The 26117-nt window shown below is 38.0% G+C and overlaps 1 protein-coding gene across 4 annotated transcripts in view; it reads right to left on the reverse strand.

Annotated features, from left to right (window-relative positions):
* Positions 1-8121: 8121 nt before the first annotated feature.
* Positions 8122-26117, reverse strand: part of st3gal4 (ST3 beta-galactoside alpha-2,3-sialyltransferase 4) — a 31938-nt gene continuing 13942 nt past the window's right edge. For 3 of the 4 annotated variants that reach the window (XM_066685219.1, XM_066685218.1, XM_066685220.1), the window contains exons 4-12: positions 24683-24755; positions 24489-24563; positions 20272-20369; positions 18571-18640; positions 18013-18108; positions 16048-16237; positions 10335-10466; positions 9128-9280; positions 8123-8880 (exon numbers count right to left, since the gene is read on the reverse strand). In XM_066685219.1, the coding sequence (XP_066541316.1) occupies positions 8791-8880; positions 9128-9280; positions 10335-10466; positions 16048-16237; positions 18013-18108; positions 18571-18640; positions 20272-20369; positions 24489-24563; positions 24683-24755 (977 nt within the window). In that variant the 3' untranslated portion in view covers positions 8123-8790. Of the gene's footprint in view, positions 8881-9127; positions 9281-10334; positions 10467-16047; positions 16238-18012; positions 18109-18570; positions 18641-20271; positions 20370-24488; positions 24564-24682; positions 24756-26117 lie in introns of all 4 variants that reach the window. The other variant, XM_066685221.1, reaches the window with a different exon arrangement.

Raw genomic sequence — 26117 nt, forward strand, 5'->3', positions numbered from 1 at the left:
ACTCTGCAAATAAATCTTCAGGTTAAGTTTCAGTTTGCCAAATATTCACATTTCTTTTGTACGTAGTTTAGGAATAATGGATATGGTCTTTTAGTAAAATATATCTAAGTATTCACCCTGATACCAGGTTGGGTTTAAACATATTGCAAAAGCCTTAAATCATACTATAACTGTTACTATTATAACTGGGATAGGATAATATAACTAGTATATAGTATTCCTATATACTAGTTTTCGTTAAACAAATTTGCAGTACAAAATAAAACTTTATTATAACAAAGATGTAATCTAGTCGTATACTCAAAATGTACTACTCTTACACAAAGTATATTTAAGTATAATTTTATAAACTTTAACTTAGGCCAAATTAGTCCCAAGAAACACTGAAATAGTACTGACAAGTCTACTATTAGTACACTGATATTAGTATGCTAACTATAGTACATAAAGTATACTTGGGAAATATACTTCAAATTTACTTAACAAAATGAACTTTAAATATAAAATATAAATCCTTTTTTTATTTTATCCTTTAGTGGCAATGCCTAAAGGGGTCAGCAGTTGGGAAGAGAAGCAATTTGGCTCATTATAACAAAAATACAGCATTAACTACAAAAGTGCATGGCTACTGCAGACAATCTATATAATAAAAAATAAATCTAAACAACACTGACAAATGAAAAACTACACCGTACAATAAGCATGTTTTAATAGGCTCAAATGTAATCTTTTCATTCTTTGAAATTATTATCAGTTAGCTTTCTGAAGTTCCTTCCACAGACTCAGGCTACAAAATGTATAGCAAAGATGTAAACATATATTAAAATGGGGGGGCATTGGTGGTGACAAAATGATCATCTGAATATGCTCCTGACAAATATTAACTGTGAGCTCCACATCATATCAACACTTTAGTTTACATATTTTAAAACCAACAATTAATATTACTTCATGTTGTTCCACTCAGAGTGTGATAATGGCAGATTAGACTACTTTCTGTACTAGACACAAGCACAACCAGAGCAATGGCAGAAACATACAGTTGCAGCAGGCTATTTCTGTGGAACTTATTTCAGAATTATCTCTAAACTTCATTCTGTGCAGAGCTACATAGTTTTTAATTTATTAGCCTTGTTCAACAATAAAAATATTTATTTCCAGTACTTTATCATAATCTGTGTTGTCACCGTGAGGAAATACTCATTTTTCACTTTTCAATTTTATATAATGTCATATGCAAGTCTACACAGATTGATTTAAATTTATTTGGAGATGTGGGTGAAAGCATGAACTGACACCCACAGCCAAACCCTACATACTACAATCTTCTACGCTTCAATACAGGGTATATTCTAAAACAAAAAGAAGTTTTGCAAAGACAAATGTTTCAACCTTGATTCCAGAAATGTTGAGATGATTTTGTAAAATGCAATAAATTTTCTTTGCCCTTTTCTTTAAATTACACTTTGTAATAATTTGTGAACTGAGGATACACACTGTTTTATGAGTGCAGTTATTGCCATTTTTGGCTTCATACAAGATTTCGTCTGCTGTTGGTCACTGTTGTTTCTTCTTCATTATGACCACAGCAGACAGATCAGGACCACGGGTTGGTCAAGCACTTACACTCTGTGTCTACAAAGCCATGCTGTTGAATGAAGTCTGGCATTGTCTTGCTGAAATAACCATGGACTTCTCAGAAAAAGACGTCAGCTTGATGACAGAATGTCTTTCAAAAATACCAATATACACTTCCATTTCAAAGGTACTTTCACACACATGCAGGCCATCCACTTATGCTGTTATAATTGTTGTCCATTTTATCTTTGCCTCAGTGAGTTTAAAGTAATTTTTCCTGAAATTAAGCCGCAACCTGGACTCATCTGACCACAGTATGTGTTCACTGTCTGTCGGACCTTCTGATCTGAGTTCAGGACCAGAGAACACAGCAGTGTTTCTGAGTTGATGGATGGAGTCCTCCTTGTGCAATAGAGTCTCAGGTGCAGCAACAGACTGTGTGCAATAACAGACAGCACTGCTTGAGAAACCATTACAATGCTGTGATAATTATAGGGCTCACTTTGGTGCTTTGGTGCAACTGAAGGTCACGCTCACTCAGCAGTGATGCCTTGCTCTACATGCACTGAGACTTCTCCAGGTCACCAGAAGCTTTCTTCAATATGTACAGCAGACAGTGAAAGAACAAAATTCTGTGCACGAAAATAAAATAAATATTTTATTTATGAACCGGCGGACAATTCTCTGATAAAGTTTGGCCAAAATGAAAATATTGGAAAACTTTTCTTTGTGCTTTTGTTGTTGTAAATGTTCAGGAGAATTAACACTGCACAGATTCATCAGTTAATGCTCAACATCACCCAAATCTTCTGGAAAGGTTGTAAAGAAACATGGATATCCAGAAATTATTGTTTGAATGAGTTAAGACATTTATTTCAGAGTGGCCCAATATCTGTTGAGAATCTTTGAAATGCTACATGTTCCTTTTTGCTGATTTTTCATGTATTTTCTTCATTTTCATTGTAAATAAACTCTTAAAAAATTTAACAAACCTCCAGGTCCATGCAAATTTAAGAGTATGTCATTTATGTGTTTATATTAATATGCATTACTGCATATCTATTTGTGCATGTCTGTAGGGTAGGGTTTAGGACCGTAATACTGGAACATTTGTTAACATTTATTAATCTTCTTTACGCTTTTAAAAGCATAATTCGCAGTTGATATCAAAAAACACTTTTTATAACATTCAAAAGATGGTTCCTCACCATCTGCCAGCTCTCCAATCTGTTTCTCCAAGCTGGAAACCATGATGTGTTTTTAACCCCAGTGTCTGTAAATGAGTTAAAAGCAGATTGGCTCGGTCCGGTATGCTAGGCTTTCTCTTGTGGTAGAGGCATTTAGAGTATTTTTAGACAACTTCAAACGCTGAAAAGCATGAACAGAAAAGAGCCTATTGCTCATGAATGCTCCATAGGTGGGTAATGATCTGAGATGGTGAAAAAGAGGACACACCACTTGTTGGGGAGTTGGGGGACGACTACTGACCAATTAAATGTATACAGCTAAGGTTATCGACCAATAACGGTAGGTCTACAGTCAGGCTACTTCATCACTCCCCCTTCTCACTCAGGCGAACCAATCGGAGTAGGGGAGGGCGGGACTAGTTTGTGAACGAAACTTCTCGAAGTTCTATGTAAGCTCTAGAAAAACAAAATCCCGGATGTTTGTGAAATTCCGCCCGGACATTTTTTTAAGTCTAAAAAAGAGGACATGTCCGGGTAAAAGAGGACGTCTGGTCACCCTAGTGTGTAATATTGGCGTACTTTTGCTGTTTGGGATCACTTAAGGTGGAAATGCCTTCAAATTGGGAAGACGGCTACGTGCATTGCTGAAAGTGCTAGGAACCAGAGCAAATCCAGTTACAAATGAGTTTCTGTGGTAATTCAAACAGTGAATAAAAACTTACAGACAAGTTAAACTTAATCCAAAGACAAACAATAGTCGGGTTTTTTCTCCTTAAACATGTCGTTCCACCTTAAAAGACGCTTTTGCGTTGAATTTATCTAAACGCATGCGCATATAATCTTCACAGAAAAGGCCAATGGAATGGGAAGCAGTTAAACATGAGATCACAATGTTTTTTGCAAACTCTGTTAACCTCACAGTCATGAGAGATAGGTGGTAAAATTGGTATGTAAATAGGAAAAATTACCTCCTCTTTGTAAACAGTACACATATTTTCCACCTTTTCACAGTGGAACACAGTTCTGGTTCTTAATGAAACGTCTGTGACCTGCTTTGGTCAAAACCCCACAAGCCACAGCCGCCTTCCCCGGTGTCTAAATAGCCACTTTCAGAACATGGTCCTTTAAATGATAACGAGGCCCTTGCTGTTCCCCCCCGACCCGAGTGCACAGCATTGAGCTCTGGTTTTTAGCTGTTTATGCTCAGTTCTCTTTCTTTTCCGTTCTCGTTTTCTCCAGTTTTTCCTCAGTGCTCTTATTTCTCCGCTAGTTGTGTCTGTTCTGCTGCAATAAACTTCTTTGCTCTCTCACATAACCGTCTAGCCCCCTGTGGTTCCTCACTGTCCTCTGGGGCCAGTTACATCACCTAGGGCCTTATAAATAGCACTAACTGTTTCTGATGCTTTCCTATTTCTCGTCCGTCTCCCTCTCACACACATTCACTACGTAAACACACATGTTTTGGCTGCCCACAGCTTTTTGTGTCCCCATTACTTCTGTGTTGTTCCAAATGTTTATTGTGGAACCACGGAAACTTCCAGCTGGAGAGCAACACCTTTTCTCCGCTATTTCAGAGAACCTACTGACCTCAGCACAAGGAAATATTAAAGGGCTTAATGGAATACAATGTAAGATTTTTTATTTTTTTGTCTCCTCAGTAACTTTTGGGCCAGTAACTCTCAAAAAAACGATTATAACACATTTGTCCACAAACTTACACCGCAGCAAAAAGAAAAAAGGGCAACAAATACTACTCCAACGTGTGTCCTCAAGTCTGTTTCAGCTCACTGTACTGTGTAAATCTCAGTATTAACTCTTGTATGGCTGCTCATTCTCTCTCTCTCTCTCTCTCTCTCTCTCTCTCTCTCTCTCTCTCTCTCCTCCTTGCTCTCTGTTAGTTTTGCTGAATGTGTCATTGTTCATGTTTCTAAGACTTAAAAGCAATGGCTGCACCCTGGACAACTGTTTTGCATTGCATTATGGGAGTCTGTTTGTTTGTTTGTGAAGTTGGTTGGCTGAGTTTTTGTGTTACATTGTGTGTGACGCTGTCCTGATGCTGTTAGGTGTGTTGTAACACACTGATGGTGTTTTGATGATTGTTTTCAAAGAGTGAGGTTCTGCTCTTATTCCAGAAATAAAGTTTATGACCAATACAAGATTACATCCCATATTCCAAACCATGATCCCTGCCTGGAGTGAAAAGACCCCTTGGGCTGTAAGCCTTTCTCTTGGGCTGTAAGCCAAGAGAAAATGCAGCTGACTCTGTGTTGAATTAAAAATCCTAGACATGTGGTTTATGGGTTGTTTACCAAGTTTTGTGTGTTGTGTTGTGGGTTAATATAATTTGTTTTTCATTTTTCGTGACTCTTAATGTAACGAACTTCCTGTTAAAGAGGTTCTGTTACGTTTCACAACAAAAAGTCTTGACATTTGCTCTTTTGTTCAAATCAGGAGCAAAAATGGCTGTTGAAAGAATGAATATAAAATTTATTGATTATATTGTATTTTTGAAATGGAGAAATCTACACATCCAAAATACAACTACTTTAGGATTATTATTATTATTATTTGTTTATTTATTTTTATTTTTGGCAGGACCTCTTGTTCTGATTTAAATCAAGTATTTAAATACTTCTTATAGAGAGTTCCTCTTTTTAATATTATTATTATTACTAGTACTACTACTACTTAATAATACAATAATAATAATATCAACAATAACAATAAATGAATAAGATGAATATATGAATTCCCTAAAATCCTGTAGATACATCTGGCTTCATTTATTAAATATGTAATGATAATCACTTTCATATTGCCTTACACTGAATTAAAGATAGACCCTTAATGCCAATATGATGTCACAGAAAAAAAAATCCAAAATTAGGTAAAAGAAATCCATTAAAAAAAATCACAAGCTTCTGAAAATGTAGCCCCATTGTCTCATCACAATACACTCTTTTTTCATTTCTGATGGATGTTATCAAGAGATCTTTGGAAAACTACTTTGTTGATCTGTAATAATCTTATTCATTTTTATGATTAAGTTACAGTTTTATCAGTTGCCTGCAGTCAATAATATTATATCATTTTTTTATTTTATGAAAAAACAACTTGATGATAATTGTTCACTGTTATGTTTTTATTATTATTATTATTATTATTATTAATGTGTATATGATTATTTTGGGGATATGCATGATTAGTTAGAAATAAAGCCAGGATGTGTTTTTATTAAGTGTTTCTTTATATATGGCCAGGGGTGTGTGGGGGGCGTGGCTTTATCTTAAGAAAGCATGATGCAGTCATTTATCCAGTCAGCATGTCCATCTGTTTCTGACCAAGTGATTCACTGCCACCTAGTGATTCAAATCAAGAGTTTATTACCTGCTTCACTCTCAGAGAGTAATTACAAAACCTTCAACAGCTCCTACAGATTTCCACCACACAAAACAACAAAGCAGGGGATTGGATAGGCGCTATACCCCACACTCAACATGGATTTAAATCATCCACACTGTTCCTCATTCTGTTTCCAATATTTTGCCATGTCCTCACGTCTCCAAACTCAGTAGCCTAAAATCCTATTGACACATGGTATGGTAGAGGTACATTATTGGTTGCTAACAATTTTCGAACCTATGAGATGTGGCCAATCAGTCTTTTTCCTGAGTCACATTCATGCCATGTCCCCGCTTAAAGCAGCACTGGGTAAAATCACTGTGATGATTCACTGAGCTACTCTCATGTAGTACAAGCGTAGTGTCTCTGAATAATCAAGCTGCTCCTCTTCTTACAAGGGCTTAAAGATTCTGCTCTGCTTGAGTCTGTGTCTAATAAAAATAAGGTCTGTGTCTAATAAAAATAAAGAAGAGTGTTTGTCATCTCACATCTTGCTTTACTCATCAACTCTAGAACATCTTTAAAGCAAAACAAAAAGATTACACAAAATGTAAGTTTGGTCTTGCTCCAGGCTCATCCTGGGAGTGTAGGGGTTAATAGAATTGGCAAAAGCCAAGGTAGCTACCTTCATAAACTTGAAAAATAGTCTACTTTTAAAATTATAGAATGATTTAGAGTTAAAGATGTCATTCCTATTGTAGCTGTAACAGACGTTGAACATTTTGTTTTTTAATGCGGATGAAAAACATGTAAATATCTTTCTGGGGCACATTGACATCAGCATAAAACAGTAATTCATAGTAAGGTACATGAAGTTGAGACCTTGGCTTGTGTGGAAAAATAGTGGAATATTTTAGAGGAAAGATGAGGCCAAGGCAACGACTTCCAAAATATGGCAACCAGGTTCGTCTGTTGTTTTTATAGAGATTATTATATTAATGACACGTTTTGGGCATTTTCTTCAAATTCTCTTGGTGGGTGGACCCCAAGACACCCTGAAGAGCATAGCTCCTCTGTTGTTGAACTGCTAGCGTCACCCTGAGGCAGAACTAGGTCCAAAGTTGTCTTTTTTAATGTTTTAATAATGTGGTTTATTTCTAGACCTTGTTCAGTGGCGGTTGGCTGTCGGGACATTTCCAGAACGTCCAGCAGTTGGAACATATACACATTTTCAGGATTAAACATTTCCCTTTCTTCTGAAGACCTTATTAATATGTCTCATCATTCCTCTGTCATATTTCTGAGGGAACAGATGAGTTGTAAACACCTGCGTAACCTGCACTGATTGTATTTACTGTAAACATTGAGTCCAGCTTTGGTGTTAATTCATGGAAGTGCTGATGGAGTTTGTCTGTTTTTGTTCTGTCAGTATTTACAGTTTGTTTGTGGAGGAATGCTGTGTTTACTTATTTTATGTACTTCTCCACTGTAAATCATATTTTCTGTGTCTGTTTTTGGCTCAGCAAATTCCATTAGAGTTCATAGACAAACATTCTGACTCATGCTTCACTTTGTAAGCACTCTTCTGTTTTGAGGAAGGGTCCAGCGGTGAAAAGTTGACAAACGCATCCATAAGCCTACAGCTATGTTGTTGAAAGTTAATACATAAATAGACACTTTAACAAGACAATTAACACATGCCATTATGGTCACTCACTGCTTAACAGGGCTGGCTAAAAGAGTATTAGTGCTGCACACTCAGCTACACCCTTGACTTTATAAAACAACACTCCACTATATGGGAGCAGAACCTTGGGGTATGTTTGGTGTAAGAGAAGAAGAACTCTGACAAATTATTCTTTCAATTCCATGAGCTTTAGGAATTCTGAAAGGACAAATGACAAAAGAACTCCATCCAAACTTGAAATGAAAATATGACCACAGTCAAAAGATTTATGAAGGTGGCTGCATTCTGTAACAAGACAGATATTCAAAATTGTTCATGCATTTAAACAATGCCTCTGTGTTTGCTACTCTGGGCTCATCGCTGCGGAAACTGCAACTTTTAGGAGAGGGTAGGAAACCACCAGTGCTACAAAAGTGAATTACATTCTTCAAGCCCAGGAGCAAAAATACCTAATCTTACCTACTGTTCCTTTAAATAAACACAAATCTGGTTCACTGATTTCTCCAGTCTGAACTGTGCTTGTGCTAAACTTGGAATAAGAATGAGATTCTTTTCAAAAACTTCATTTAATTTCACAGAAAATCCAGCTGTAACTTTATAAAAGCATCAAATAATTAATAAAATATATATAACACAAATAATTATATTATCTGGAGACAAAAAAAAAACAGTCCAGTTTATCAGGGTCAGCCCAGGAGCTGTTTACTTTCTCAGCAGGAAATTGTCTGTTTCCTTTCCTGTTAAAGTTTCAGATCAAACTCTGATCAGAAACAGATTGACTTTAACCAAAGCTAAATGAAGAACATAAGCACAGGGATGTCTCAAAAATGACCAGTGCTTGGGAAAGGAACGTCATTTAAAAAGTGTTCACATGTTACTCAGCAAAACTCCCATAAAAAAATATAATTCTGATGAAAAGTCCAGGACAGAACAGCGCTGAAGGGGTGTTGGGAGAAAAGGACTGGACACAGGAGCTCTTCCGTGAGTTTGGGTTTGTCAGGAGCGCTGATGAAGCCTTGTAACAATCTCCAAATCTTCCAGTCTCTTCAGAGCTTTTGCTTCATGGTTGAGATCATGATAAGAGTCCTTCAAAACACACAAAATATTACAAAATAAAAGTGTCTAAAAAAACACATTTTGGCTTAAAGAGCCCATATCACTGAGGGTTTCCCCACAGAGCTTCATTTATATTTTCTGTGTATGGCCTGGAGAGTGAAGAGAATGTGATTTTATCAAAATGGTTTTAACTGCTTTTTAAGATAAAAAAAAAACAGACTCTTGCTGAATGAGCCCTTAAACACTATCTATATGCTTCTCAAAACTCAAAACATACCTTCATGGATTTCATAGTGGTAGAACCGTAGTAGTGTATTGGATCCTTCATGTTTTTAGAGTCTGGGTATCCAAAGCCAGCTACATGTACCACATCACAATAGTTTAGAGCCACAATTATACCTAGAATCCCTGTGGTAGGGTGGACATGTTTCTGAAAGTGTGAGGGAGAGAGAGAGAGAGAGAGAGAGCGAGAGAGAGAGAGAGAGAGAGAGAGAGAGAGAGAGAGAGAGAGAGAGAGAGAAAGAGAGAGAGAGAGAGAAACATGAATATCTTTGACAGCATCTACTCTCCAGCAGAGGGCAGTAATTTTCAACTCTTCCAAAGTGTTTCTCTCTTTTTCTCTCTCTCTCACTCACACACACACACACACACACACACACACACAACACTGCAGGGATTTTAGATGCCTTCCCACACTCTTAGTTAAATGATTGCCTAATCCACTTGATTATACCCTGGAATTTTCCAAATGTCTGCCGTTTCCTGCCAAGAACCTCCACCCTCCAACTTTTTTTTTTTCCATGAGATTAGATGCCTTCCTGGTATACAGTGTGTCCATCACCAAGTTACTAGTTACTTGTAGAAAAGGGCACACGTGGGTTCTTTCTTCGTAGTTTTCTTTTAATATTCCAGATTCTCTTTAAAATAAATGAAAAACAGAACAGCAGAATGGATGGCAACAGAGCTACCGGAGCATCCTGGACATACTGGTACATATTTGTTTTAATCAAGTTCACAAATTTACATTGTGTTTTATTGATAATGCCAATTTAAGCATGTATATATATATATATCTCATTAGGATGATATATTCCGTTTTCAGAGTTGAAAATCATTTGTTGAATTTTCTCCATCCTGCATTTATCATTCATTCATTACCTGTAACCGCTTATCTAGTTCAGGGTCGCAGTGGGTCACACACACACACCTATGGACACTTCTGAGTCTCCAATCCACCTACCAACGTGTTTTTGGAGCTTGGGAGGAAACCCATGTGGACACGGGGAGAACACACCAAACTCTTCACAGACAGTCACCTGGAGCGTGACTTGGACACACAACCTCCAGGTCCCTGGAGCTGTGTGACTACGACACTACCCTGGTGTGCCACCGTGCTGCCCCTCCTGCATTTAAATTATATTTATATGTTGTAAGTCATATTACAAAACAAACACACACACACACATTAGTGCCATCACCTTCACCTTTTTTAATTGTAAGGACATTTCCAGGAACTTGCTTGCCGTTAGATGGAGAAAGTGGGGGTCCAGGATACGGAGCTGACTGGGTCTGCCAAGCCAAATCTGTGGAGGGCTCCTCCAGAAGCCCTTCCTGACCTGAGCAAAAAACAGAATAAGACACTTTTATTCAAAACCATGTTACTGTATTAAAGACAGCAGTAGGGCTGAGCTGAAAAAAATATAGGCTTTAAATACTCATAGTTCTCATTTTTAACCCAAGATTTTTAAGATTTGGAGAAATATACACGTTAATACAGCTCAAAGGCACCCAGAGTGATATGTGCAGAGCTCTTAAGTCAGACCAGGTGAGAGTCGGGTCAGACTGGATTACTGCTTTGCCACACGTCAGTGATGATACAGAAAAAAGAAGAAACAGTTTTATTAATTGAAAGTTTTTAATTCAGTTAAACCTTTGTTCTCCAAACTGAAATGCCACTGTGAGTGAAAAAATATCAATATATAAACTATACGTACTGTTAAGGATGAGGACATTCTACAGGGTGGGCCATTTATATGAATACACCTTAATAAAATGGGAATGGTTGTTGATAATAACTTCCTGTTTGTGGCACATTAATATATGGGAGGGGGGAAACTTTTCAAGATGGGTGGTGACCATGGCAGCCATTTTGAAGACAGCCATTTTGAGAAGAGGGTCGTGTGACACATCAAACTTATTGGGAAATGGTTTTAACGTAACTTTATTCTTTCATGAGTTATGTGCAAGTTTCTGACCACTTATAAAATGTGTTCAAAGTGCTGCCCATTGTGTTGGATTGTCAATGCAACCCTTATCTCCCACTCTTCACACACTGAGAGCAACACCACAGGAGAAATGCTAGCACAGGCTTCCAGTATCCGTAGTTTCAGGTGCTGCACATCTTGATGGTATGGTGTGGTATATGGGGTACAAAGATAGTGGGGCCATTCTTCTTCAGTGGAAACCTCAAGGCCACTGGATATGCGAAATTGCTACATGATGATGCGTTTTCCTCTTTATGCACTGAAGCTGGCATGTTCCCTGGGTTTTTCCAGCAAGATGGTGCACCACCACATTATGGGTGTCAGGTTCGAGCATTCCTAGATGAACAGTTTCCTGGAAAGTGGATTGGTCGTCGTGGGCCAGTTGAATGGCCCCCAAGGTCTCTCGATCTGACCGTCATAGACTTTTATCTTTGGGGTCATCTGAAGGCAATTGTCTATGCTGTGAAGATACGAGATGTGCAGCACCTGAAACTACGGATACTGGAAGCACATGCTAGCATTTCTCCTGCTATCAGTGTGTGAAGAGTAGGAGAAGAGCATTGACAATCCAACACAATGAGTAGCACTTTGAACACATTTTATAAGTGGTCAGAAACTTGTAAATAACTCATAAAAGAATAAAGTTATGTTAAAACCAAGCACACCATTTCTTGTGAAATTCCCAATAAGTTTGATGTGTCACATGACCCTCTTCCCATTGAAAAAACAAAGGTTGGATCCAAAATGGCTGACTTCAAAATGGCCACCATGGTCACCACCCATCTTGAAAAGTTTCCCCCCTCACATATACTAATGTGCCACAAACAGGAAGTTAATATCACCAACCATTCCCATTTTATCAAGGTGTATCCATATAAATGGCCCACCCTGTACATTACATATTACTTATACATTACATTTTTACATATTCCCATCTGTTTCTGCTAAACCGTTATCAGTTATCACTGTCAAAAAACAGCCCTTCACTCCTATGAGTGACTGTTTAAGTCAGGGAACAGCAAGTGAAGAAGCCATAGTTTGTGTGATCTGTGTAGCACTCACTGTCAGGAGCAGGCAGCGACATCAGATTTGACTCGGTACAAAACAATCACTGTCACTGATAATTGAGAAAATCTTGTTCTTATAATAGTAATTCAAAAATCCATTAGCATTAGAGGGTTTTTACAGCTCCTTTCAGACTGATCAGTCAGGCCCAGACATATTTGGACAATAACTGTGCCTCTGTAATCCACCACAGTGGATTTGAAACAAAGATCAGTATATGATTGAAGTCTAGGCATTCAGCTTTAATTCAAAATAAAATATTTAACAAAAATACTGTGATAATGATAAGCAATTACAACCACTTTTTTTAAACAATTCCTCCATATTTACTTGTTCAAAAAAATTGGACAAACTAACAAATATAAGGACTCTTTTTTATATTTAGAGATGCAAATCTTCTACAGCCAGTGACTTTTAAAGTCAAGTCTGGAACCCCACAGGCATTATCAAATGTGAAGATTCCTCTCGTCAGATGCTGTGCATCTGTGTGTCTTTATGGATTCAGTTTTCTCTGGAAGAAAAACTAGGGCTGCATGAATAACAGGATTTTATTGTTATAGCAATCTGAGTTTCAGTGAAAACATATCGTAAACGACTGCAGTAAAACACTGCGGTAAAGAACAGCTCCAGTCAAACCGCAAGATCCTCATTCAGCAGCATAGGCACCTAATGACACTGCATACAATATGCAACATGTGGCAGAGTCTGGAGCAAGAATGGAGCAGTGATGTCCATTGCAAAAAAACACAGAATAGTGAGGATTTAGTGGAGGATGAATGGTTAGAAAAAAGTGGGAAGCACATCTGTTCTTTGAGAATAATTTGACACTAGATGTTGACAATGTTAGATTCAAAGCTGTTGTGGCTACTGTCACAGCAAACTAAACGTAACCAGCACTGAAACCACTACCACAACAAACTGCACTATGAGTAGCAAAAAATGCTTAATCAGACATAAAGCATAATATATTCAGAGTGCCTAGAAAACATTAATATAATGTCATTATTTACTGTCAAAGTCTGTACAGTGACACATTAACCATTGTAGATGATTAGTGTTCTGAGCTGTCAATAAAATTAAAATTAAATTTAAAATGAAATGTGCTGTACTAGGGATGAGCAGTATAAAGTTGTTTTATTTTACACCTTCGAGAGAGGATTTCATTGTTTCTGAGCCTGATAGCACACACAGACATATGTTGACAATAATAAACTTGTGTCTGGGAGAGCAAAGTGCAGCGACAGGTGCTGGAGAAACAGAAAAGTAAACATTAGTGAAATAAGATGGTTCTGCAGTGTTTGGAAGCATAGCTGGCCAGTTAGGTTTAGATACACAATCTAACAAGGCTAACACCACAGCACTGTTCGTGTTCCAATGAACTGAGTCTCAAATCCGTCTCATATCCGTCAGCATAGAGTCAAGTGAAGGATCTTCAGGGAGTTTTTGTCTGTCTTCATCTTTCTCTCTCTTTTAGGCTTGGTGCTAAACTCACAACTGTGATGGGCCACTGGGTTTGTGTTATTTCCCCTCATCCAGTTTCAGAGAATGACATCATCAGTCAGTGAGCTCCCACAGTGCCCCCACCTTGTGGCTCTCTTAAATGCGCATTTTTACTTGTACTTAACTTACCCAGGCATAGAACAGAAACTGGACACACCAGACATGTCATAGTTTTTAAACACTGACCACATTTTTGATGCGGTCCACATACGGTATTAATGTTATAGCACCCAAACCTATGTTTCACATTAACTACAAGGGTCAGGTGAGCAAAGGCAAACAAAAGTGCAAGTAGAGTGCAAACAGCCACTACAAAATAAAAAGCATCATGAACCGCAAATAAAGCCCTAATTAAAGCTTAGTCTAAAAGACACACTCGACTCTTCAAACTTCTTAACTTTCAACTAAAGTCAGAGTAAATAAAGTTTCATTTCAAGTTATTTTGGAGCATTTCTATTGGTCCATTCATCATGAATTGTGTGGAAATTTCATGATGAATGGACCAATAAAAATGCTCCAGAATTACAGCGAATCAAATCTTTTTACTTTGACTTCCATTAAAAGTTAAGAAAGTTTTATTTCTTTTCCTGTAAAGTTACTGTTTTGTAGATGTTTTCTTTGAACAGTGAATATATACACTTTAGCAGGCCCGCCTCCATGTCACATGCACACACACACACACACACACACAGCTGTATTAGCCCATTTCGAGTCTTCACTCAACAGCCCTGCTAAATCTGTCTACTGCTCAGTGATGAGTACAACACTTTACACATTCTAACAGCCAATACATTAAAAACCACACACCACAGAAACACTGCTCAACTCTGCTGAAATCAGTTACCTAAACCACAATCTCATTCCTGTCACTGTCTGATTCTCGTCCATTACAGTGTTCCCAGACATAAAGATGACATCATTAAAAACTTCTGGAACCTTTACCACACATCATCCCAGGCCTACAGGACAGAACTGTTTTCCACATTCTGCTTACCAAAAAGGTAAAAGCATGCAATCCTATATCTCTGATGTAAAGGAAAAACAGTTTCTGCTTGCTGTCTTTTCACTGCTGTAATACTGGGTACCAAGGTCCTGGGGGAACACTGTATATGCTTGAAATGTCAATTAAAACCCTCTTACTCACAACAGCAAGACAGAAACAGTGTCTGACAGAGCAGGGGCACAATAAAGGGGGACATTTAAGATGATTCCAAAGTTCAGTAACAAACATAAATATGTAATAAATAAATAAATGTATTAGACCATTTTTTAAACTGCTTTATTACCATTTTATTTCTTTCAAATAATTATTAAACTGTCATCATTCATAGAATATTATTCTAACAATTTTGTTTTATTTTTAACTTGGCAAAAAGGAAACATCCTGAGCCTCTGCATCGACTCATTGCCCCCTCCCCTTTCTTTTTACATCAAATGGTTCAGTCCTCCCTCAAAACAGTGCCAGATGCAAACTTTACTTGTGAGAGAGAGAAAGTAACATTAGAATAGGTGGGTGTAGTCTGTGAGTGGTGGAAATTAACCTATTAGTTTAGTCCAGAGTATAACAGTCTACATTATATAATAATGGGGAAAAAATCAGTGTTTACATATCACTCTGACAGCTGACATTTTATCAGTGCAGATGAATTTCATAGCAGATTCTCGTAGGGTTATCTCTATATCTGTTATACGGTTAGGGGCAACTTCAGGGTCTGCTGCCCTGCCTCCTCATCCCCATACCACAACCCTACTCCCAACTGAAGGAAGTGGTTGATGAGGGTATTTGTGCATAACCCTGCTGCTGCAAAAAATAGCACAGACTCATGCCTTTGATGCTGATGTATGTGGGTCTTTGATGGTGCACAGCAAATTCACCAGTGTTAAATCAACACTTTTAGTGTTAAATTAAATTTAATTCAGTGTTAAGTTAATACCAGTAGTGTTGATTTAACACTGTAGAACTGTAGTGCTAGTTAAGCCGGTCACCCACTGGATGCCCGTGCTACATGTCCAGTTTATCATATCATATTATTATATTGGATAAGCAGTTACAGATAATGAATGAATGAATATTTGGGATTTCTTTTAGTGTCCATTTTACAGCTTTCAATATCAGAGTATAAATAAGTATTAGTTAACTATCGCTACATATGAAGCATCTGGCTATTGTTAGAAATAGCCAACCCCTTATAAAAAAATTGAGCCAAGTTCTTAATATATTTTTACGCTGCTGATGTGAAATTGTATTTGTAAGGTTTACATTTTCCAGTTGTGGTGGTGAGGCCCAATGTAATATTTTTTCATTGGGACCAAAATCCCTGGCAGTGCCCCTGTGTGAGAGATAGAGATGGTTGCATAAATTATTTACCCTCTTCTCGTTGTATAGAATTTGTTTGAGCCAGTTCAGATCTTCCGCTTTGAAAGGCACAAGGACCATGAGGGTGTCTGGGTCGTTGTGGAGGTCAGGGTTCGAGGATGCAGACTCGGGGTAAAAAAGCCGAAGGGTGGTCTTATTCCCAACGTCGTGTTCATAACCTCTCACTGGGGCATCATTCATCCTAAAAAAAAAATAATAAAAAGCAGAAGAGGAAGAGAAGAGTGGCAGAGAAAGGAAACGAGAAAGAATGAAAAAGACAAAATAAGAAATAGAAAGTGTGAGAGAGAAGGAGAGGGAGAAGGAGAAATCAAGAAGCATTCATTCTGGAAATCAATGTTGGGAGACCAGTACTAACTTCTTGATGCAACAGTGGACTTTTCTCAGTGACAGTGACATTTTCACAAGTGGATATATTTGTTACAGCAAATGCAGAGCTGTGTGAGTGCTCAAAGGTCACTCACATTCAGCAGTGGTATCCAGCCTTACCCTACACTGACTGGGTTTTCTGTGTTCCCTTATTTTTACCACTGTTATGAAAACCTTGCATTGAGAAACTTTTGTAAATTGCTTAAACAAATCTTTTGCAAAATTTGGTACAAAGTGGTGAGCCATACCCCATTTGCTTAATAGACTGAGCTTTTCATGGATGCTCCTTTTACACTCAAGCAAGACACACACCCGTTACCTATTCACTTTAATATAAAGATTTTGCTCTAATTTTCATCTAGTTCCAATTTTTGAAGTGTGTTTTAGATGTTAAATTCAACATCTTTATATAAGACAACGTTCAAGCGGTTCTCTGTGTAGGTATGAAGTAAAACACAGGAAATGTATTATATTAGTATTTTTCTCTGCCCCCCCTCCCCCTTAATTTCCATACATTTGTTAGATCTAGCCTTTAGCTTTTAAATTCCCTGAAAAAAATACTTGAAAATGTATAATTTGCTATCATTAGAAAATCTCTTTCCACTTAGATGTTTGGAGACAAGACCAAAAGACAAAAAATAATGGACTGCATAGTAGAAGTTATTGTTTCAGAGGACAAGGCGAGGTCAAATGTGTTGTTTGGTGCCTCAGACGTGGCATTACAAACAAATGAAAGTTAGTTGAGTGACAACTTGTGGCTGCAGCAGTAAACAGTATTAAATCGACTCATTAAACACTCCTCGTCATTCACAAAACATCTTCATGATCTCTAAAAACATGTTGTCGCTTTATTTGTCAGTGAGCTAGCGCAAATTACAGCTACAAGTTACAGCTGTTTAGGCTCATAATTATTTGCAGCTATAACCAGCCCATAATGATTTAGTGTCTATTTATAATGGAGATTAATTTCTTTAAAAAATTATTTATAAAATAATATTAACAATAATAACAATAATAATAATAAGCTTATGACACTTTTCCAAACAGAATTTAAAAAGCTATGCAAATTAATTTATTACAGTGATATACAGCAAGCAATGTAACTTTATTTTTTTATATTCTGCATTTTTTAAAGATATTTTAAACTAGCTTTTAAAAATGAGTGTTAATCTTCCTTAATTCTTTTTTAATCTTCGTTTTTTAAACTTTATGCTTTATAAACAGATGTGTGTGAGGATGGTTTGCACATTTACTTGCAATTCTCTATTTGAACACATGCTGTGAGCAATTTGTGCTCTCTCTCCAAAAAGGGTTATGGCTATGCATGGGTCAAACCTTGCTTAAATATATGCTCATTTTTATGCAAAGTATTTCATTATAAATCACAGTTATTGCACAAGATGTTACGCACACACGCTTCAGACCCATTTTTGTGCGTACGCACCCTTTATAAATGGAGTCCACAGTCACACACATCACCAGGCTCAGGTTGTGCTGATTTTGTTCAGCCTGAAGCAGGTTTGACCATTTTATAATTTGGTAAAATGTAGCACAGAACAGCCAGACTGTAATGAATAAAGTCCTCTTTACCTGATTACTACGTCATACTTGTTAATGGTTGTCCCCAGGGAGCTGTTTTTTATCTCAAAGCCATTTCCAATGACCACACATGTCCTGCACTCTAGACTGGAAACAGAAAATTCCAAATGATAGCAATTAGACTTAATTTATTAGACCTACGTCAGTCATTTGTATTCTCTTTTAAATATCTCATTAGTTTCATGGGTTTTCTGTCATGGAACATGGAAAGATAAACATGGAACATGGAATATTTAGGTCTTAAGACCTCACAAATAATCCACCCAGCAAAGACTTGTTGAGAATACATTGAAAACATGATTTGGTCGGCTGTCTCAGTCGTTTAAATGTTTATATTTATTTGAAATTGAAAGGCCAAAAGACATTGTGAAAAAAGACGTCCCTCGATGCCTAAAATTGTTTGAAATGTGGAAATGGTCAGAACCAAAAATTTTAACCAAATTAGACTAAAGACAGCTCAAATTTCAACGTCTACTTTGGGCAAAATAAAGGCCTTGACAGACCAAAAAGATTTGGCCCAAAAACTATGTTTCTATGATGAAACCTTACCTATCTATGATTGTGGGCATTCTAGAGTCAGCAATTCTGTAATGGGCCAGGACTTTCATGAGCAGTGCCTCTATTGAAAAAACAAACCAAAAACAAAGGAAAAAAAGAGAAAACATTGATTGTTAACAAAATGTAAAACACAGAGTACAATACCAAACAAGATTTCAGTACAAAGAGTAAGGTCAGAAAGTGTTTGGACAATAGCAACATTTCCATCATTTAGCCTCTGTATTCCCCCACAGTGGTTTTAAAATATAGATATCAGCTCCCCATAGAAGGGTGACTTTTGTTTCTGTGTTGCCACCTTCTTCTCTGTCTAGATAGACTTGTTATAAATAATGTGATATTTTTCAGTTACAGCTATGTGTCTTCCTCTTGCATTAACCAAAGTGCAATACATAAGTATAGTGCTACAGGTTGGGCCTGAAATATCCGTTGCCCAGTAGGTTTATCACTGAAAAGGGTTTTAATACGGGGCCACGGTGACGGCAATTGTAGAGGAAAGTACACAGCTTTAAACCTATGGGAATGTTCCCTTTTCAATGTTGGCTGGACTATGCATTTTATTTATTAATTAATTGTCTATAAACACTTATCCAATTCAGGGTCGAGGTGGGTCTGGAGCCTACACAAAATCACTGGGCTCAAGGCAGGAACACACCCTGGAGGGGGCGCCATTCTTTCACAGGGTGACACACACTCAAACTTATGAACACTTTTTTTGAATAGCCAATCCACCTGCCAACGTATGCACTTTTTAGACCACGGAAGGAAACCGGAGCACCTGGAGGAAACCCATGCAGACACAGGGAGAACACACCTCACAGACAGCAGCACCCTGGAGCTGTGTGACTACAAAACTACCTGCTGCACCAACGTGCCGTCCAGTATGCATTTTAAGATGTCAGAAATCCCAAAACCTTCATTCATATTTTGCTGCTTTCCACTGAACTTGCATGTAAAACTGGACTTTGTAGGCTGAACTTTAAATCTGAAATAGTGGTTTAGACCTCATGGTTTTAAAATGAAGCTAAGTGTCCTGAAATAATCAAATGAATAATAAACATCAAAATTAAACTGAATGTTTTATTTGTGTGATTGTAATTTGTGTTATTGATTTTTTCTAATTAAACTTGTTGATGAGACTGTTGTGCTGATGAGAAATTTTATAAAAATGTGAGCTCCAGAGATTCTTTGAATCATTTTATTCAAACTGCTTTTACATTTCAAAACCTTTTCACAGTAAAGTACTTCCAGTTTCAGTCAGTCATTGACTGTAAAGAATTTGTGTCCAAACATTAACAATAATACTTATAATTATGCTAAATTTAAAATTACTTGTAAGCCTGTGAAAATGGTGGGACTAAGAAATGACTGCCTTTCCTAAACAATTGATGCAATATATTTGTAAACATTTTGGAATCAGATTTGAAATTCTTCAATTACATTTTGTATACTTTGTTTTCATTGTGCTGCAGAACATAGGCCAAATTTTGAAAATTTGTGCAGGTGTCCTAACACGGTGCAGCAACCAGAAAATGCAAAGTTTACAGAGATTTTGTATAATTTCACAGATCAGTGAAGTACAGAGACAGTGTTTACTGAAAGGAAATACTGTGTGAACCTGAAATATAAAACACTCCTGCCACTCCATCCACCTGTTTTAGAGTTATACTTCTGAGATTAAATGATAAACCATACCACTTCCTTTAACTCCATATGGCAGGGGCAGCTCTGACCGATGCTCTTTCCAGAAAAAGTCCTGCAGCTTCAGAAACAGCTCGGTTTTTCTGCTAACGCTGTTTCAACACAAGAAACAACAACACCATATTACCCCAAATCCTCAGCAGCATTTCATAGCCACACACAAAGCGGAACTCAATTATAATTAAAAAAAAAATGCTGATAATTACAAGAAAACTAAATTTAGAAACCCGTTGTTCTCACATGTAGCACAACATCTTTTCAACAGCTCACGATGGTGTACATCTGAAAACAAGTAATTAATGTAAAGAATCAACAGGCATTACGTTTCAGAAGAACAAATCTCAATGTTGCGTATCTCATGTTCACCATTTTTCTAAAAGGATGAAATGATTCAAGATCAACTACACATGGTGAATAAATCTTTTAGAAATGTCCATGCCCTTTTAATCTTTTGATCACAAGTTGTCATCTGTGTGTTTTGGCTTTATCCCTAAAATTCTGAACAGAGCTGAACAGAGCAGAACGCAGGGGAGTATCTGAACAGGGTAATATTTTAATCAAACTCTTGAGAAAGACAACTATCCACAGCTTACTGCGGTTACGTGAAAGAGAAACAAAGCATGCACTTCTCTTTTCTATACACATGCATTTGAAAAATGGCCAATATCTTGACCTTCAAAAATTATATTCAAAAATGGCAGCTACATTTTCAGTTAAACAATATCCAGAGAAGAACAGGGATATGCAAATATAAAAAATGTAAAAATAATTATTTTAATGTGTAAAATATATATAAATCTGCCCTGAGCAAATGATTTAAACAATGCCAGACCCATTCCAAAAGTAAAAGTAAAAACTGTTCAGAGTAACAACAGAAATCCACAGTGTCCCCAGTTTCCTGAGGATTTTCAACATTGTCAAAATTGATTTATGAAATCATAAATCTATTCTCTATCCTCACCCTGACTGCAGAAATGTCAGGTTGATATTAAATATTCAGCGATTATCATCTTACTGGTATTTTTCATACACGGCACCTACACATTCACATACATCTTCATGACAGTGCCTTATTTCAGGTATTACACACGAACTAAACACTTACACTATGTACAAACATCACTTCTGGAAATGTTAATAAAGTTAATAAAATTAATAAAAAGAGCCCGTGATCTGTTCATTCTCTTGAACTGACAAAAGCATAAATAAATGATTTCTACACTTTTGGCCCACCGACTTTACTGTAAGAATAGCAGAATTGGACGATGACTTTCCAACTTTGAAGATCATCTTGTTGGAAGAGGTTTTAAAATGGAGTTTGGACTAAATCAAGTTCCCACAGAAATGTGGCTTGAACTGACACATGGATTTGTGCAAAAACGCCACCCTCACAAGTTGAAGCAGCTCTTGTGAAAATAATGGGGGAAATGTCTTAGGAAACGTCTTAAAGGCTTCGTTAAAAAAATACTAACCACTGTTAAAGTTATGTCTGCTCAAGTCTGTAAAATAAATCAGTGAAAACTATAGAAATCTTTATGGGTTATTTGTTTTTATCGGGTTGCCTTTATATTCTGTTATAAATAAAGTGAAAAATATGATCATATTTTAGTTTTATGATCATATGATCATGTTAATTTTATTTTGAAAACTAAACAAATGAATTCAAACATTTTAGAAGCACAGTTTTATTTCTTAGGTCACTAAAAGGAGCAGATTTTTAAAATCATATTTACAGTATATCATCATCTATTCACCATTTTGAAATCCTTAGCTGCAAAGTGGAAAAAAACCTTTTACTGAGTTACTGGATGATTTAGACATGTGTCTCTGTGTGTTTTGTGTTTTTATGCACAGAGACTGTGATGTAAAATGGTATAAATATTTAAACATATAAATCTAATCTTCAAAATCACATCAAATCAAATCAAAAATTTGTCTCATACTAGCAGTGAAATTGTATGATGACTACTCCTTTCTTAAAAATGAAATCAGCATAAGATAGAGTCTATAAAAGAAAATGAATAAAATATATGGAGGCAATAATATAATATAGCTACTGAATATGTGTGAATAACTGTCAGACTGGTATGGAAGGGTATACTGATCAAAAACACATCTGTTTTTGCTCCCATTTTTCATAAGCTGACCTCAAAGATCTAAGAGTTTTTCTATGTACACAAAAGGCCTTTTTCTCTCAAATATTGTTCACAAATTTGTCTGAATCTGTGTTAGTGAGCGCTTCTCTTTTGCCGAGCTATTCCATCCACCTCACAGGTGTGGCATATCAAGATGCTGATTAGACAGCACAGGTGTGTCTTAGGCTAGCCACAATAAAAGGCCACTCTAAAATGTGCAGTTTACTTTTACTCTATTGGGGTGTCCAGAGGGTTTGAAAACCATTAACTCATTATCTGGTCTTACCACCATTAGGCAGTGCAACACACCTCCTTCGCATAGAATTGATCAGGTTGTTGATTGAGGCCTGTGGAATGTTGGTCCACTCCTCTGTGCAAAGTAGCTGGATATTGTCAGGAACTGGAACACACTGTCATATACGCCGACCAAGAGCATCCCAAACATGCACTCAATGTCCAGTGAGTATGCTGGCCATGCAAGAACTGGAATGTTTTTAGTTTCCAGGAATTGTGTACAGATTCTTGCAACATGGGACCGTGCATTATCATGCTGCAACGTGAGGTGATGTCATGGACGAACAATGAGCCTCGGGATCTCATCACAGTATCTCTGTGCATTCAAAATGCCATCAATAAAATGCACCTCTGTTCGCTGTCCATAACATATGCCTGCCCCAACCATAGCCGCACCGTCACCATGGGCCACTTGATTCAAAACGTTGACATCGGCAAACAGCTCACCCACGCAATACCATACACACAGTCTGCCATCTGCCCTGTACAGTGAAAACCGGGATTCATCCGTGAAGAGAACACCTCTCCAACGTGCCATACGCCATTGCCCACTAAAGTCGGATACGACAACAAACTGTAGTCAGGTGGAATCTCCAATGGGGACGAAAGGCATGCAGATGAGCTTCTCTGAGGCGGTTTTAGACAGTTTGTGCAGAAATTATTTGGTTACGCAAACCAATTGTTGTGGCAGTTCTCTGGGTGGCTGGCCTCAGACCATCTTGGAGGTGAAATATGCAAATATGCGAAACATGCAAAAGCTTGTGCTAAACACACTGTGCAAAAACATAGAGCAGGAGATATTTGTGTGTTATTAATGCCCAGTGTGAGTGATGAGTGTGTATGTCCGAATATTTGAAAATTTAAGGAACGTTAAAGGAACACTATGCAGTATGTCCATCATAAAATTACAGCTTCTAAATGATTGTGATATTCTACTGAGCTGTGATAGGGAGAACAGAGCCCATGTGGCTCCTCTGGTACTTTGATTGATTTTGGTAATAAGTGCTTTTGTCCGGTGTGTGCTTGAAATGGCTAGAGTTACACTTTGTGTCTGTGGAACCCAAGCTTTGTTGAGAAAGGTGTTATAATCAGGTTTTGTAGAGTTACTGATGAATAAGGGCGAGTGCTAGTGCATTCTGACTTTAGCCGGATTAGCTCACTTTTTAGCATTGGACATCAATTCTGGTAATAAGTGATTTTCTGTCGGTTGCTATAGAGTGCCTCCAATTTACACATTATAACTATAATAACATGTTCCAGTGTGTACTATGAGTGATATATGGGTTTTACCATGTAGTCAACATTATTTTATTCGATTACATACAGTCCCCGGCTCAACATCAGCTGAAGCCCTGAGAGCTGTTTGCAACGTCTGTAAACATCACTGAGAGAGAGTGAGTGAGTGAGTAAGTCAGAGAGGTTTTTGTGTGTGTGTGTGTGTGTGTGTGTGTGTGTGTTTTCAGTGAGAGAGAGACAGGGAGTGTGTGTGTTAGTAGAAACCCAGAGAGCCGGTCGTGTTTAAGTCAGTAAGCGAGGGAGAGAGAGAGACTTGATTTCACAGCAGTTAGGGGGTGCTCATGACACAAAAAAGCCAAATCTTACATTGTATTCCTTTAAATTAACTCAACCAACAACCCACATGCAAATCTCCTGCTGGTGGGCTGCCTTATGTCAGGACTATTTCAGTGTTAAACAAAATTCCAAACACAAAATCCCAATGTGTGTGTGTCTCTCTCTCTCATTCTCTCTGTCTTAAACACACAAACGCACACATGCACTTACTTGAAGTTGAGGCTATCCCACTTCAGTTGGGCTATCCAGTTATCACACAGTGACTTGGTAGATGGTAGATACTTACTAGAAAAATAATAATATTTCAGATATCAGTGACTATATAATTTTTCCACCTTTTCTATAATTATAACTGAACAATGCAACCTAACATCCTGCTCAACACCTGCCCAAATATGGCTTACCTTTGAAGATAGAACTGGGAGAAGAAGTAGCAGATCAAAAGGACAACAATGGGCATCAGTCTAAACCCCCAAGCTGGAGAGACATAGAGAAGAGTGTAAAACAGGGTGGGGTATAATTCATGTCACCTCACAGTTCACCACACTGTAACTAACAAAAACTGCACTTAGAGGAATTAGGCTCCTGAACACAGAATACTTAATCAGAACCTCCCCATAGTGAATATACCTGCAGCACTGATTAAAGAGTAACTGCATTCCCCCAGCTTCAGCAAACTCCACCCTTAACACAACTGTGAAAAATGCTTAGATATTGGAGGGAGGATATTTATTCATGCATTCATTCATTATCTTTAACCTTTTTTCCAGTTCAGGGTCACAGTGAATCTGGAGCCTACACAAGGTGACACACATTCACTCACAATCTCACACCTACAGACACTTTTGAGTCACCAATCCACCTACCAATGTGTGTTTTTGGATTGTGGGAGGAAACCGGAGCACTCGGAGGAAACCCATACACACACTGGGAGAACACACCAAACTCCTCACAGACAGTCACCCGGAGGAAACCCATGCACACACAGGGAGAACACACCACACTCCTCACAGACAGTCCCCCGGAGGAAACCCACACAGACACAGGGAGAACACACCACACTCCTCACAGACAGTCACCCGGAGGAAACCCATGCACACACAGGGAGAACTCACCAAACTCCTCACAGACAGTCCCCTGGAGGAAACCCACACGGACACAGGGAGAACACACCACACTCCTCACAGACAGTCACCCGGAGGAAACCCATGCACACACAGGGAGAACACACCACACTCCTCACAGACAGTCACACGGAGGAAACCCATGCACACACAGGGAGAACACACCACACTCCTCACAGACAGTCCCCTGGAGGAAACCCACACGGACACAGGGAGAACACACCACACTCCTCACAGACAGTCACCCGGAGGAAACCCATTCACACACAGGGAGAACACACCACACTCCTCAGACAATCACCCGGATGAAACCCATCGCACACAGGGAGAACACACCACATTCCTCAGAGACAGTCACCCGGAGGAAACCCATGCACACACAGGGAGAACACACCACACTCCTCACAGACAGTCCCCCGGGGCAGGGCTTCAACCCACAACACCAGGACCCTGGAGCTGTGTGACTGACACTGCCTGTTGCCATTATTGAATCAGAGGGGGGCGCTGCAGATGAGGAACTGACCACAAAGAAAAAATCTTACTTTGACAATATAGAAATAATGTGTTTAAATGTTAAGCAGGGCTGGTATTTTAATTTCTTCTGAGACCAATAAAATATATCTAATAGAATAAAAGATGCACAGATAAAACCATTTAATTGCAAATACATGGTAGATTCCTAACAAATGTGGGGGGTTTTTTTCACAGAGTACAA

The sequence above is a fragment of the Hoplias malabaricus genome, chromosome 11, assembly GCF_029633855.1.
Source record: "Hoplias malabaricus isolate fHopMal1 chromosome 11, fHopMal1.hap1, whole genome shotgun sequence".
Classification (NCBI taxonomy): domain Eukaryota; kingdom Metazoa; phylum Chordata; class Actinopteri; order Characiformes; family Erythrinidae; genus Hoplias; species Hoplias malabaricus.